The 15,427-nt window shown below is 40.1% G+C and overlaps 2 protein-coding genes across 4 annotated transcripts; one reads left to right on the top strand and one right to left on the bottom strand.

Annotated features, from left to right (window-relative positions):
- Positions 1–448: 448 nt before the first annotated feature.
- On the bottom strand, positions 449–11,988 carry LOC116000184 (mitochondrial fission protein ELM1-like). Of its 3 annotated transcripts, none has more exons than XM_031240218.1 (12): positions 11,941–11,988; positions 11,743–11,861; positions 11,170–11,332; positions 10,931–10,988; positions 10,518–10,614; positions 10,132–10,281; positions 2,862–2,988; positions 1,975–2,087; positions 1,833–1,896; positions 1,647–1,740; positions 1,468–1,576; positions 449–887 (listed from the first exon to the last, which is right to left on the bottom strand). In XM_031240218.1, exons 2-12 carry the CDS (start codon positions 11,851–11,853, stop codon positions 741–743), a joined length of 1,233 nt encoding a protein of 410 aa, XP_031096078.1. In that variant the 5' UTR covers positions 11,854–11,861; positions 11,941–11,988; the 3' UTR covers positions 449–740. The 3 variants fall into 3 exon arrangements, 2 of the variants coding, with proteins under 2 accessions (XP_031096078.1, XP_031096085.1); XM_031240225.1 differs by lacking the exon at positions 11,941–11,988 and adding an exon at positions 1,028–1,120 and having other exon boundaries at positions 805–887; positions 11,743–11,936; XR_004094077.1 differs by lacking the exon at positions 11,941–11,988 and having other exon boundaries at positions 849–887; positions 1,468–1,572; positions 11,743–11,936.
- A 15-nt stretch (positions 11,989–12,003) lies between these two features.
- LOC116000204 (peptidyl-prolyl cis-trans isomerase CYP18-2) lies at positions 12,004–15,031 on the top strand. The gene is made up of 6 exons (XM_031240239.1): positions 12,004–12,157; positions 12,245–12,340; positions 12,463–12,524; positions 13,931–14,064; positions 14,418–14,502; positions 14,686–15,031. The coding sequence occupies exons 1-6, from the start codon at positions 12,086–12,088 to the stop codon at positions 14,729–14,731; spliced, it is 495 nt and encodes a 164-aa protein (XP_031096099.1). The 5' UTR covers positions 12,004–12,085; the 3' UTR covers positions 14,732–15,031.
- The last annotated feature ends 396 nt before the right edge of the window (positions 15,032–15,427 follow it).

Raw genomic sequence — 15,427 nt, 5'->3', positions numbered from 1 at the left:
TTAATACTCTCACATGAATTATGGGAGTGGGTTCGAGCCTTAGAAGAAAAATTATCAAAAGTATTTTAGTATACACTTACCAACTAATTTCTTATATTAATTTTTATTTAAATTCAAAACTTTTATAGATTGACAAGCACCCGCCAAGGCCCGAGAGTTTAAGGCAGGGCGGGGCGGAGCGACATTTCTTGGGCCCGTATTTTAGCGGGCCCCACCCACACCTACCCGTTTTGAGAACTCTATTTCTTAATTACATAACCTAACTAACAATAAAAGTTAGGTATATTTAGCTACTTTTTTTTTTTTTGAGTACTATTGACTCTGTTACAATATAGTATGTGTTCATTTATACTTTCTCAACCGGTTGAAGCACAAAGAGTCAATACTTCAATCTCATGATCGACCTCCAATATGAAAAAATCACTACATGCCATCTGAGTACAAAATGTTTGGCATATAAACTCCAATACTTAAAACTTCATTCATGTTATTATACATGCATTAATGAACTCTAAACCTATGCACTAAGCCACTAAGGAACAACTTTTGAAAATGATATCTATTGAGGTTGAGTTAATTTCACTTGTAGAGATTTGAATACAGTAGCATTTACAAATTTAATCCTTCAACCTTACGAATCTTGATAATTAAGATAGCAGCCTAGCAGGTACCCAAAATGACACTTCTTAGTGTAATTGGTCAAAATCAAGTGGAATTCATCCACGACTGTTGTGTTCAATTCATTTATGAGAGATGGACTGTTCATCCACAGTTGAGGCAGCTATATATGGTTTCAATCTCCATCCCCGGTTTGCAAGCGCATTTATCACTGCGCTGGCCGCCTCCTTGGTATCGTTCAACGGAGAATACCTCCACCCTTCAGATATCTAGGCAGTAAACACACGAAGTTAGCAGGAAAAGTAAAGACCTTGTAATCCAATCGTAAGTCTAAGTGTCTCGGTACAAGTTTCATATTCAATCCTTATTTCATTCAAATGTACCAAGAAAAGTCAGTGAAACAACAAACCACTAGCTATTAGTTCCAGCAAGCAAAGTAGGTCTGCCCTTCTCAGAATGGCAAATTATACCATGAATCAAGGTCTACCTTGCATTGTGGACCCTGGTCAAAAATAACCTTTAGATTATGTCTCTGCAATTGACATATCCTGTAATTGTTAACATATTGTGTGTCTGCAATTAACATATTCTGTACTTGCAATTAATAATTTGTGTCTGTAGTTACCATTTTATGTGTCTATAGTATATTATGTACCTTCAATTTAATTACAGACACATAAATGGTTAACTTCAAGTCTGCAAGTACAAAATATATCAACTGTAACAGGTAATTTTTGGACCAGGGTCCACAATGCAAGATGGACCTTAGTCCATGGTGTAACAATTGTCTCAGAACCTTCACAATTAGTTAGCAGCAAAAAACATATCTAAGACCAGAAAGTAACTCACATTTTCTTTTCCTGTGAATGGTCGTACCATGCTTCGGTCGCTTAGTGTTTTATGGAAGTCTGTAAACTTCCATGTACATCGCTCAGCTCCAATTACGTAAACAGGCTTCCTACATTCTTAAGCTATTTAGATGGAGAAACAAATGAAAAGAACAGAGAATTGGCACATTAGAGACATACCCAGTGCTGCAAGCCTCACTCAACATACTAATTGAGTCAGCTGTGATGACAAAAGCATCTGCCCAAGCTAAATGTCCCATATGTGGATTTGGACCTAAAAAGCATTTAACACAAGGCTTTGCATTCCCTTATTTTTTATGTTGATTGTTGACTAAAGGGGATGGGAAGTAATGGAATTAATGGTACCTTCCCCATTCCAAATGTAAACCTTGGGATGATGTCCTAGTTTGCCAACTACAAGATCTGATACCTATTAGTGACAACATTAACAGCAATCAGTGCCTGGAAATTTGAGAAATGAAAACATGACAGCATGCAAGCCCCCTACCATCTTTGGAGTTCTGCGCGAAAAAGAAATTCTGACACTTCCACAGGTTGGTAGAACATTTTGCAGTGATGATGTTAGCTCATTTGCCAGGTCTTCACCATATTTACAATGACCTGTATAACAACTCATTAGCAGAAAATCGAGCCCCACCTTTGATTTCAAAATATTATATGCTCCATGTGGATACATATATGTACACACAAACAGTCTCAATATATATTCGATATGCAAATTGTTAGGAGTCCCACATTGAAAATATAAGGGCTAGACTAGCTAATTGATTAGATTCAATCTTTTAGTGTGGTTTAGCCCATTATAGCCTGACCTTGGCCTAATATTAGATTATAAAATGGTATCAGCATGTTCAGTCCACCACTTGAGGGGGAGTGTTAAGAGAGAACATGGTTAGACTAGTTAATTGATTGGATTCAATCTTTCAATGTGGTTTGGCCCATGTGCATTATAGCTCAGTTGAGTGACCTTGGCCAATATTAGATTATAACAAAGATCAAGATTAAAATTTCTTAATTAATTAGTCCCAACATACATGACCACACCCATACTGATGTAAAAGACCAAGCCAAGAACTTAATATGGTAATTAAAGTTGAAATCTATTTGGTTTCACCTAGTGTAACTGCATTATAACAGATAATAGCAAAATTTGTCCATTTAAGATAAATAGATTAGTAACTGGATATGAATTCAAACTCATTTGTTCCGCCGGTCAGAACTCAGAAGAACTGACAATTTCAGGCATTAATCGCACCAGTATCTATTGTTATGAATCAACAAAAAAATTGTAACTAGAAAGCAATCCACTAGTTTCACACTTCAGTAACAGTACCTAGCCAGGGTAAGATAACGAGATTTGAAAGCAAAACTTACCAGTAGGGCCTCCAATGTTCACTACAAGCAAAGGTTTTGGCAGTAGTCCCATTTCGTCATGCCATACAGAAGCAGCACTTTGCAGTGAAATAGAATCAATCTCATGAAGGGCTCCCAAAGTGAGGACCTGGAATTTTTTTATTATTATTATTGTTGAATGTGTATGAGAATAAAGAACTCATATATTTCCCATATCAAGAACTGTACAGACTACCACTATATATACATGAATAATCTATAGCCTAATGGGCCTATTGATAAACGGGCTTAGGGTTTCAACACTCCCCCTCAAGCTGGAGAGTATAGATCATATGCTCCAAGCTTGTTACAAATATACCCAACTCTAGGAACTCAAAGAGACTTTGTTAGAATATCAACTAACTGATCTGTAGAATTGACAAAGCTAGTCTTAATACTCCTTGATGCAATTTTCTCCCTGATGAAGTGGCAGTCAACTTCAATGTGTTTGGTTCTCTCATGAAAGACTGGATTTGAGGCAATGTGAAGAGCTGCTTGGTTGTCACATATCAATATCATTTGAGCAACCTGGCCACACTGTAACTCTTGAAGTAAGTGCTTTAGCCACATTAGCTCACACGTGGCAAGAGCCATGGCACGGTATTCAGCTTCAGCACTGGATCTAGCAACAACATCTTGCTTCTTACTTTTCCAAGATATAAGATTACCACCAATGAGAACACAATAACCTGAAGTTAGTACTGTCAAAGTGGGTTGGCCCGCCCCACCGCGGGCCTAATTTATGGCGGGCTTTTACGGGCCAGCCCATTAGGCCCGCGGGCTAAGGTTCATGCAACCCTAGCCCGTCCCACGCGGGTTGGCGGGCCCCGCGGGCCGACCCGCAGGCTTTTCTTCTTCTTCTTCTTCTTTTTTTTTTATACTGTGAATATGTATATATATATATATATATATATTCACAGACTATATATTCATTCCCCGTGAATATATATACATATTCACAGTTCACTTCAAAGTGGTGAACTGTGAATATGTATATATATTCATTCACTGTGAATGAATATATATACATATTCATAGTTCACTGTAGTTACTGTGAAAACCCTTTATCCGTTTTGGTATCTCGAGCTACAGATAAAGGGTTTTCTGGACATGGCAGACCTCCACGTTCTGTTAATATGGTGCAGGCCACTGGTTCAAAGGCTCAGGCTCATAGTAGTTTCATCCCTAGTGACTATGAAGAGTACCCCCAGTTTAAAGCATCCCGAGATGTCACTCCCAAAATGAATGAATTTCCAATAGGCTCAATTGAAGGAGCAGATGCAACTCTGAGCAGTCTAACAACAGTTTCATTCAAGGTAGGTACAATAAGACTTGCTAGAATTTGATCACGAACATGAGCAAGATCAGGACGAAGGGCAGCCAGAGCAAACAGCATGAAAAAATTGTCACATTGCTTAACGTGACCATCAACAGTCTTCTCATGTGGCATCGAGTTATTGTATTCTTGCTGTAAAGCTTCAACCCGACCTAAATATTCAAGCATACTCATATCAGCATTTCCACGGAAATTAAACATATTCGAAATCAGTGAATAAAGTCCTTTCACATCATTAGTGTATAGAGACTTTGCTTTATTCCAAACATCATAGCAAGTCTCATATGCCTTGTAAATGTTATGGAGTTTAGGATCAATGGACTGCCATAATATATTACATAATAGGGCATCCACCTTCTCCCATTCACCTTTGTTTTCTTTAACTTCCTCAACCTTCATGTCTAGATGGGTAGACACACCTCGACCTTTGAACCAAAGTTTAACAGAAGCAGCCCAAGATGCATAGTTCTCACACCCAACCAACTTATCCATAGTAATAGTTGGAAAGGAAGTAAAGGAAGTTGCATATGACGCCATACTAAGCAGAAGAAAAGAAAAAACACGCTGGTCCGGGGGTGGCCGAAAAACGGCGGACGGCGGCAGCGACCGGCAGTGGTGACCGGTGAAGACTGACGACATAGGCAGGAGCGTCTCCTCAAGACAAGTCCAACAGTGGCAGCGACGTCTTGATCGGAGCCCAGAGGAAAGAGATCTGGCCGGAAAACGGTGGACTTCCCTAGCGACAGCAGTGGCGAGTGGCGGTACGTGCGGCGGCGAACGGACTTCAGCTCCAAGCTCGCGGCCAAGCCAGCCTGTGGTGTTGATTTGGGAGAAAAACCACAAGGCAAACGTGGGAACGGTGAAGACAGTCGCGGCTCTTGCGGCTAGGAACTCCGGTGGCAGCAGGCAGGAGCGGAAAGAGAATAGGATTTTAGGGTTTTGGCTCTGATACCATGTTGAATGTGTACAGTGTATGAGAATAAAAAAACTCATATATTTCCCATATCAAGAACTGTACAGACTACCACTATATATACATGAATAATCTATAGCCTAATGGGCCTATTGATAAACGGGCTTAGAGTTTCAACAATTATTAATGTTAATCATGATATTAAATACATGTTGAACCCTAAGCCCGTTTATAGATAAGCCCATTAGGTTATTCACTATTCTATTCTTGTATAAGTAGTGGTAGTCTGTACAGTTCTATACACAGAGAAATATACGAATATACATTATTCTCTCATACATTCACATGGTATCAGAGCCTAAACCCTAGGACCCAATCCCCGCTGTCGCCGCTGCCGCCTCGCCGGAAGTCTCGCAGATCGCAACTGATTCACGTTCCAACTTCGGCCTCGTGGTTCTTTCTCCAAACTAACACCACAAGTCCCTCAGGAACGTCGTCGCGAGCATTCTGGTCCAACTCCGGTCGCTGATCGACCCGCCGTTGCCACCGTTGGTCTCGGCTTGAGGAGACGCATCTGCCAGTGTCAACCGTTTCCGATGCCATCGCCGGCCACCGGTCGCCGCCGTCGTCCGCCGGTCGCCGTTTTCCGGCCACTTTCAGATCAGTGTTGTTTTCCCTTTCTTCTTCATATTATGGCATCATCTACACCTTCCTTTACTTCCTACCCTACTATTACTGTTGATAAGTTGGTTGGGGGTGAGAACTATGCATCATGGGCTGCTTCTGTCAAACTGTGGTTCAAGGGTCAAGGTATGTCTGCCCATTTAGATGTGAAGGTTGCGGATGATAAAGAAAATAAGAATGAATGGGAGAGGGTAGATGCCTTATTATGTAACATGTTATGGCAGTCAATCGACCCTAAACTCTATAATATTTATAAGGCTTATGAGACTTGTTATGAGCTTTGGAATAAAGCGAAGTCTTTATACACCAACGATGTACAGGGACTCTATTCACTGGTCACGAATATCTTTAATCATCGTGGAACTACTGATTTGAGTATGCCTGAGTATTTAAGTCGGATTGAAGCATTACAACAAGAATACCATAACCTTATGCCACATAAGAGGATATTGATGATCACATTAAGCAATGTGACAAGTTTTTTATGGTACTTGCTCTAGCTGGCCTTCGTCCTGACCTTGCACATGTTCGTGATCAAATTTTAGCTAGTCCTGCTGTACCCACCTCCTTGAATGAGACTGCTGCTAGACTGCTCAGAGTTGCACCTGCTCCTTCCGTTGAGTCTATTGGAGATTCATCCGTTTTGGTCTCTCGAGCTGCAGAAAAGGAGCAGTCTGGACATACGAGTAACAATGGTGGTCGTCGTGGTACTCGTCCGCGATGTGAGTATTGTAACAAGGTGGGACACACCAAGGATCGCTGCTGGAAGTTACATGGCAAACCTCCACGTTCTGTCAATATGGTGCAGACCACTGGTTCAGAGGCTCGGCTCATAGTAGTTTCACCCCAAGTGACTATGAAGAGTACCTCCAGTTCAAAGCCTCCCGAGATGTCACTCCCACACCTTCTCCTAATCCTGATACCTCCTCACTTGTTTGTCTCTCTACACCAGTACTCCTAATACTTGGATACTGGACTCAGGTGCCTCAGATCACATTTCTGGTAATGTCTCGCTTATGTCTAATGTTTCTAAGTCTAAATCTTTACCCATGATTACTTTAGCTAATGGTCTTCAAACACCAGCTGTTGGTGTTGGCCAGGCTTCACCTATGCCATCTTTTCCTTTAGAGTCTGTGTTATATGTCCCCAGTAGTCCTTTCAACCTTATTTCTGTGAGTAAAATCACCCGTACCCTCAACTGCTCTATAACCTTTTGTGCTGATTCGGTTGTTGTGCAGGATCGCAGTACGGGGAAGGTGATTGGCACCGGGCTTGAGTCACAGGGTCTCTATTACATGCGAAGAGGTGTTGCTGCCAGTGCATCCACGGATTCCCCTATGCTTATCCATAGCCGTCTTGGTCATCCGAGTCTCTCCAAACTTCAACGGATGGTTACAAGTCTTTCTATTGAGTCTTTAGATTGCGAGTCGTGTCACCTTGGAAAGCAATCCCGTAAATCCTTTCCAAGGAGAGTCAATAATCGGGCTGTGTCCCTTTTTGATTTAGTGCATACAGATGTTTGGGGTCCTTATCGAGTCAGTTCTACTTTAGGTTTCCATTATTTTGTAACCTTTATTGATGATTATTCAAGGTGTACTTGGGTTTTCCTTATGAAAAATCGTTCTGAATTGTTCCATATTTTTCAGAATTTTTGCAATGAAATACAAACCCAATTTGGTACGCCCATTCGTGTTTTACGCAGTGACAATGCCAAAGAGTACCTTTCTGACACCTTTCAATCCTATATGAAATCTCGGGGTATGTTACACCAAAAGTCATGTGTTTACACACCTAAGCAGAATGGGGTTGCTGAGAGGAAAAATAGGCATCTGATAGAAATTGCTCGTACTATGCTATTACATTTTCATGTCCCTTCCCATTTTTGGGCTAATGCTATTCTTACTGCATGTTATTTGATCAATCGCATGCCATCCTCTGTTCTAAACAACCTTACTCCATATTCCATTGTGTATCCTTCTGTTGACCTTTTTCCTCTTCCTCCTTGGGTTTTTGGATGTGTTTGTTTTGTTCATGACATGACACCTGGGCGGTCAAAGATGGATCCTAAAGCTGTTAAGTGTGTGTTTTTAGGCTATTCCCGGCTACAAAAGGGTTATAGGTGTTATTCTCCATCACTCAAGCGACACTTTGTGTCTGCAGATGTCACCTTTATTGAGTCATCCCCTTTCTTCCAGCCTTCTCTAAAAGACACCGTTCCAGAAGTCCTCCATATTCCTTACCTTGGTCCTCTTCCTCTTGCCCAAACTACTGATCCTCCAACTGCTCCTAACCGCCCTCTTCAGGTTTATCAACGCCGTCCTCGCCCTACACCTGCTGAGGCTCCTGTTGACTCACCCGGGCCATCTGATCCTCCTGCTGCAGTTCTACCACTTCCACTAGAATCTGTCACTGATCCCACTGAGGCATCCACTGATCTCCGAAGAGGTACACGTTCTACTCGTAACCCTCATCCCATATATACTTTCTTGAGCTATCATCGTGTGTCTTTCCCATACTATGCCTTCCTTTCTCACCTGTCCTCTGTGCCTATACCCAAGACTACTAGTGAGGCCCTCTCGGATCCAGGTTGGCGTCAAGCCATGTTGACAGAAATGGAGGCTCTTCAATCCAATGGCACATGGGAGTTGGTCCCTCTTCCTGTGGGTAAGACTGTTGTTGGGTGTAGATGGATTTATACTGTGAAGGTGGGCCCTGATGGTAAGATTGATCGCCTTAAAGCACGGCTGGTGGCTAAAGGCTACACCCAGATTTTTGGTTTGGATTATACTGATACTTTTTCTCCTATAGCTAAAATTGCATCAGTCCGCTTGTTGTCTCTGGCTACCATTAACCATTGGGACCTACACCAGTTGGATATCAAGAATGCTTTCCTCCATGGCGATCTTAAGGAGGAGGTTTATATGGAGCAACCACCTGGGTTTGTTGCTCAGGGGGAGCCTGGTTTGGTTTGTAAGCTTCGCCACTCTTTGTATGGTTTAAAGCAGTCTCCACGGGCTTGGTTTGGGAGATTTAGCTCGGTGGTGTGTGAGTTTGGTATGGTTCGGAGTGAAGTTGATCATTCTGTGTTCTATCGCCATTCTAATGGGAAATGCATATATCTTGTTGTGTATGTAGATGACATTGTTATTACAGGAAGTGATCAAGAAGGCATATCTAAACTGAAAGAGTATCTCTTCAGTCGATTCCAGACTAAGGACTTGGGCAAGCTGAAATATTTCCTTGGAATTGAAGTAGCTCAGTCTCACAGTGGTATAGTTATTTCTCAAAGGAAGTATGCCTTGGATATCCTAGAAGAAACTGATTTGTTGGATTGTAGACCTGTGGATAATCCAATGGATCCAAATGTTAAACTTCTACCAGGACAGGGGGAGTCATTGCCTGACCGAGATAGATACAGGAGACTAATCGGGAAATTGAATTATCTCACAATCACTCGACCAGATATTTCCTTTGCAGTCAGTGTATTAAGCCAGTTTCTTGAAAGTCCTTGTGATACTCATTGGGATGGTTCGGGTTCTGAGGTACATCAAAAGAGCCCCAGGGCAAGGTTTACTGTATGAAGATAGAGGACATGCTCAAGTTGTGGGATATTCTGATGCAGACTGGGCTGGTTGTCCTTTTGACAGACGATCTACCTCAGGTTATTGTGTACTCATTGGTGGTAATCTTATATCTTGGAAGAGTAAGAAACAAGATGTTGTTGCCAGATCCAGTGCTGAAGCTGAATACCGTGCCATGGCTTTTGTCACGTGTGAGTTGATGTGGCTGAAGCATTTACTTCAAGAGTTACAGTGTGGCCAGGTTGCTCAAATGACATTAATATGTGACAACCAAGCAGCTCTTCATATTGCCTCAAATCCAGTGTTTCATGAGAGGACCAAACATATTGAGGTTGACTGCCACTTTATCAGGGAGAAAATTGTGTCTGGGAGTATCAAGACTAGCTTTGTCAACTCTGCAGATCAGTTGGCTGATATCCTAACAAAGTCTCTTAGAGCTCCTAGAGTTGGGCATATTTGTAACAAGCTTGGAGCATATGATCTATACTCTCCAGCTTGAGGAGGAGTGTTGAACCCTAAGCCCGTTTATAGATAAGCCCATTAGGTTATTCACTATTCTTGTATAAGTAGTGGTAGTATGTACAGTTCTATACACAGAAAAATATACGAATATACATTATTCTCACATACATTCACAATACACAACTCCAAGAAATTTGGAAGCAAAGATTTCTTTCATGCAGCTATTCTATTGAAATAAGAAATAAAAAAATAAAAAAACATAAGGAAGAAACATACCACATGCCTTTCAGGAGGGTTTTGAGGTGTTATCCACCTCCGTATAATTGAAGGAATCTGTTTTTGCCCCTCGGGTGTGTGTGGATAATAATCATGACGAGGTGTAATGACTAAATCAAACCTATCCAGACGTGACCTAGGGTGTTGTATCTGGAAGCAAAATCGAAAATAAATAAATAAAACCTCACTTCCTGAAGACATGTTCTCACAGTTTGATGAAGGCAGAGATCTTTAGAATAATTTCACGAAGGCAGTTTCATTCTTAAATGCTTAGCATAAAAGTTACTTGGAGGGGGAAAGATTGTTTGTACAGATTTATTTTGCACTTTATTTAGTTCAACAATAATATAATGTATCAAATAGCACACCACCGTGTCTCATCAAACCTGGACAAGAAAAACATTTTCTGGTGCTAACCGTTTTATAGAACTTCCAGTGGATATAGTATCTCTGCCTGATGCAACCACCAATATAGGGCCCTCCCTAAAGGTGTTAGAAAATGTAAAGCAAGGAATTAGAGATGACAGAAGCATAAAAAGATTTAGAGGAAGTATTGTCCCAAGGATGCTATAAAGCTCTATTTAGTAAAATCTTAATAGTGAAAGGATAATTCTCTAATAATCGAAGTACTAATAAGAAGTTTTAACAAGCTATTTTTTGAACCATGCAGGAAGATATGCATGCTGGTTGAGTACTTGGCCACTACACCGTAACACAGACCCAACCTTCCAAGAATCTGAACTAAATAATGTTTTTAATATAAAATAATAAGGCCAAAAAAATGAGGATGGACACATACTTCTCAAATGTTTCACGAGCCACTCTTGCAATATGCTCAGGATCAGCTTCTGGAATAACTGAAACATTTAAGTTCAAACGTTTAATGTACCATTTAACCTACAAGCTTCCCGTCTGCAGCCCCATCCCCTTCATTCAACCACATAAACAACAAAAATCCGGGAAGATACCAAGTAGATACATTTGCAAAGTAGCAAATCAAGAAGCAAAATAACATAGGTTAATTCATTATAAGCTAACCTGTTTGCTTAGCAGGAAGATTGGTCACCTTCTTCCCCATATTACCAACTTGTAGCTGCAAATCCCCATAAATCCACTTCACGGCATGTTCTAACTTTTTGTGGAGGAAAACTGGCAACCAACGAAGCCTCTCATTAATTCCTCCCCTTGGCCTAGTGACTCTCTGCACAAGACATGCATGTAAAGAGGTTTAACATCAAAAACCAACTAAACCGTTTTCATGTTCATGTATATCTCAATCACGAAAAATGAATCTAAGTTAGCAACTGAAAACAACCACATAAGGTATCAATTATTAAAAGTCTAGACCTTTTTAACACTTTGTAATGATCTTACTTTCTTAATCACCAGTATTGAATTAATCAACAAAGATATATTATAAGCATATATACTGTTACGGCCTCAGTATAAGCCTGAAGAGTTTATTCAATTTCTTAAACCTCCCTTCTTCTTCTTTAGGAGTTTGTGTTCTTTACTCGAAAAGTTGTATCACATACTCAACTCAGTTGAAATGCAAACTAAGACTAACGAATTAAGAAAAACAAAAGTGGAAATGCATGAAGAAGCTCATACGTAGATAGTATGCCGATGGGAGAGGCCGAGAGCTCGAACTAAGCCGATGCACTGGTTCTCTGCGCCGGCGACGCCGTTTCCGATCACCACCGCTCTGCTGACGGTTCGCATGGAGCTATCTGCAATTCAAATGACGGAACAGAGTTGTTAATGGGGGGTTTTGGAAGGGTTTTGTAAAGTGGGCGGGTTTTGCCGTACCCGTTTGACCGGATAGTCCGGCCCATTTCAAAACCCATTTCCCCCTCTTAGACTCGACAGAATACGCGACTAAACACCTCTCTCTCTCTCTCTCTCTCTCTCTCACAGCACTCTCTAGGTCTGTGAAACGCCTGCCTCCGGGGAGATGTGGCCGAGCGCAGAAGGAGGACCGCCGGAGGTCACACTGGAGACCTCAATGGGCTCTTTTACAGTTGAGGTACTTCTCTTCTTCTTCTTCTTCAACTCCTTAGAGAAATTTGAAATTGGTGAGAATATTGATGAAATAAATGGGGAAAAAAAATAGATGTACTACAAGCATGCACCGAGAACCTGCCGGAACTTCATTGAGCTTTCTCGCCGGGGTTATTATGACAACGTTAAGTTCCATAGAATCATCAAGGTGCTTCCTTTCTCTCCTTCAACGATGCTTTTAATGGAATTGAATGTATATATAATGTTATATTCGGATTACTTGAGTGTTTAATTCATGCTTGTGTGGCTATGTCTTGTGTTATGGAGTAGGATTTCATTGTGCAAGGTGGCGACCCAACTGGTACTGGAAGAGGAGGAGAATCCATTTATGGGTACTTTCCTTTAGTTCTTTCCTTTTATAGTTTCTTCATCCTGAACTATGGAGGAATTGTCTAATGTATGTGTTTCTGGTCACTAAAAATTTCATATTTTTAAAACACATTTGAAGTTTCTCCAGTCTCAAGTTTTGGATCAATTTAAGGGGGAATTTGTTTTATATCTTCTTCTCCCAAAATTTCCAAAAAAAAAAAAATATTCTTCTCCCAAAAGGTTGAATCCCCAACCCCCAAGGGCCACGGTAAGTCGGTAACTCAGCAATAGGGTCAAATGCCGGGGCACACAAGGGTTCTGCCTACTTTGGGCATAATCCCCACACTGCCGCTGCCGAGTTTCGATCTTTGGTCTCTTCCCTCAAATACTGTGTACTTAACCAGTGAGCCATGCGGACAATTTGTTTTATATCTGCCCATTGCTATGCTATGCTTACAAATAATAATTATAGAATTTTTCATGCTATGGGCCATCTCTTGCAAATGACCAAATGTAAAATGTTTCTCCATGTGTGCATTGGTTCTTTATAAGACTTGGTTAGCTCATGTATTACTTCAAGTAATTTACTTGATTGGTTAATTAGTTAATTTGGTGCTTGGTAGTTCCAATAGTTATACCAGGTGGTATGAATATAATGAAGCTAGGAACTCCAATTTGCTTGAAGTTAATGGAAGTTTGGTGGGTTAAGGGCCTTAAGGCAAACCTGGCTTTTCAAAGAGGTGGAAGAACCTACAATTTTAGAAAAGATTAAGCTGTATCTGACTTTAATCATATAACGTAGTGTGAATGTTGCAGCTTTTTTACTGTTAAATGTTTATAAAGGATTGTTTGACCTGCTGCTTTCTTGCTACATTCTATAAGTAAAATATGAAGGTGAATTGTCTATTAATTCTTCTTTTAAGCTCCCTGTGGTAGAAGCAGGTCCTAAGAACATGTTAAATGTGGAAATTAGACAAAAAAAAAAAAGAAGGCAGGGGAAGTTAGTCACTTAGTCCTATACTGAGAAGCATGTTGGTATGCCACCTTGTTGGGCGATGCCTATAGGCTATGGACGCTAAAGTTCATAGTCCATGACTGGAGCCAGGTTTCAATACCATTGTTATGTAATGGGAATTTTATTCCCCATTGTTCTTATCAATTGGTGACTTGCCTATTAAGGAAGCTTTAGATCCCACAACCTTTAGGCATTATCCAAAGAGAGCTAAAATACCACAGTTGCTACTTAGAACTCAACGTTTTCTAATGTACGCTAAGGTTTCAGATAATTTGTATCAATCGTGTGTCTATGCTTCCATCTTCATTCTTAACCACTGACAAACTATTTGGTGCTTTTAATAGTTACAAGGAGAGGAGTGCTTTTGCTATCAGATACTCTACTTATTGACCAACTCTTAAATTAACCTTGCAGGCTGAAATTTGAGGATGAGATTACCCCACAATTAAAACATACTGGAGCAGGTATTATATCTATGGCTAATGCTGGACCTAACTCAAATGGAAGCCAGTTCTTTATTACCTTGGCACCTGCACAATCACTGGATGGTAAGTACAAATATTGAGATAGTTTACCTTAACTCTGATAAAATTAGTTTAAAATACATTGTTGAATACTCTCATTTGACTCCCACATAATTGGTGCCAATGATTATAGTCTGCCAATCTATTTCACAAATGTGCCAAGCTGTATGTCTAAGCCAGTTTCTTTAATCCTTTAAATACATAGCAACATATTTTCGAGATTTGCATCAATGAAATTTAAGGAAAAAAGTATTTAGATACCACCTGTAGTCAATCTTTGATTAGGTTTAGCATGGCAATTTAATGCTCATTGTTTGTACTCACAATTGACGAAGTTGCAATTTGAGCTGATGGAGAGTTACATACTAATATATTAGGTAAGCATACCATATTTGGAAGAGTATGTCGAGGAATGGAAATCATCAAGAGACTTGGCAGTGTTCAAACTGATAACACTGATAGGTAAATCTCTTTGACTGCATCTCAAAAAATTTGTCGAGACCACGGTGAGCACCCACTGCTCGACTGAAAGCTCTTAACTTGGCACCATGAAATGGTTTCAATCGACTGTTTTAGTTTGATCACATAGAATTGGTTTTGATTCATTTATCTCTGCGATGGCTTCTTGTTTCTATCTCAATGCAGACCCATCCATGATGTGAAGATATTAAGGGCAACTGCCAAAGATTGATATTTGTTTAGTAACAGTAGCACCCTAGCTTTTTGACAGCAGCTATGGAGATGATGCTATAGTCAGCTGTACCTTGTGCTTCAGAGTTGGAGAAACTCCATTGATACTGAGACTTCATTTCTAAGCATATTTTAAAACATTTAAACTTTCTCCAGCCTGGCTTCAGTTAGCTTGTAGTCCTGCCAATTGTTATTATCTGTATGAATGGTAAGTGAAGGCTTCCTATTTGTGCTGTTAACCTATACAGTTTCCATGCCTGGAATGCTCTTTATTTTAAATATTCACACCATATTAAAATCATTCTCTAGTCTAGTCCATATGATGAACATAATTGTTCATGTATGTGCGTGTGTATAGGGTTAGAAAGGGAAAAATGTTATACATTTTGACAAATATCTTAAATTGCATCCCATGATAAGTAAAGTGCAACATCTTGAGTGCACTTTAACGTATTAGCAAATATATTTTGGAATTGTGCGTAATGTATTTTAAAATTTGAAAATGCCAAATCTTTCCCCAAGATTTATGCAAGTACAAAATCAACATTGTACTTGCACTTTTTGAGTATGTACAAGGGCCGTATTGATTGCTGTCATAGCCATAATATATAACCATGTCCTATGGTAGAAACTCTTTGTTACACCTTTATATATATATATATATATATATATATATATATATATATATATATATATA

Source organism: Ipomoea triloba, chromosome 1 (assembly GCF_003576645.1).
Source record: "Ipomoea triloba cultivar NCNSP0323 chromosome 1, ASM357664v1".
In the NCBI taxonomy this organism is placed as follows: domain Eukaryota; kingdom Viridiplantae; phylum Streptophyta; class Magnoliopsida; order Solanales; family Convolvulaceae; genus Ipomoea; species Ipomoea triloba.
Note: the sequence above shows the minus strand (reverse complement) of the source record. Positions and strands in the feature narration are given on the sequence as shown.

Coding starts and splice junctions, on each gene's coding strand:
- LOC116000184 (XM_031240218.1), bottom strand. CDS start 11,853: ATGCGAACCGTCAGCAGAGCGGTGGTGATCGGAAACGGCGTCGCCGGC. Junction 10,615..10,930: donor GCTCGTGAAACATTTGAGAA/GTATGTGTCCAT, acceptor TAACACCTTTAG/GGAGGGCCCTATATTGGTGG. Junction 10,282..10,517: donor AAAATGTTTTTCTTGTCCAG/GTTTGATGAGAC, acceptor TTTTGCTTCCAG/ATACAACACCCTAGGTCACG.
- LOC116000204 (XM_031240239.1), top strand. CDS start 12,086: ATGTGGCCGAGCGCAGAAGGAGGACCGCCGGAGGTCACACTGGAGACC. Junction 12,341..12,462: donor AGTTCCATAGAATCATCAAG/GTGCTTCCTTTC, acceptor GTTATGGAGTAG/GATTTCATTGTGCAAGGTGG. Junction 12,525..13,930: donor GGAGGAGAATCCATTTATGG/GTACTTTCCTTT, acceptor TTAACCTTGCAG/GCTGAAATTTGAGGATGAGA.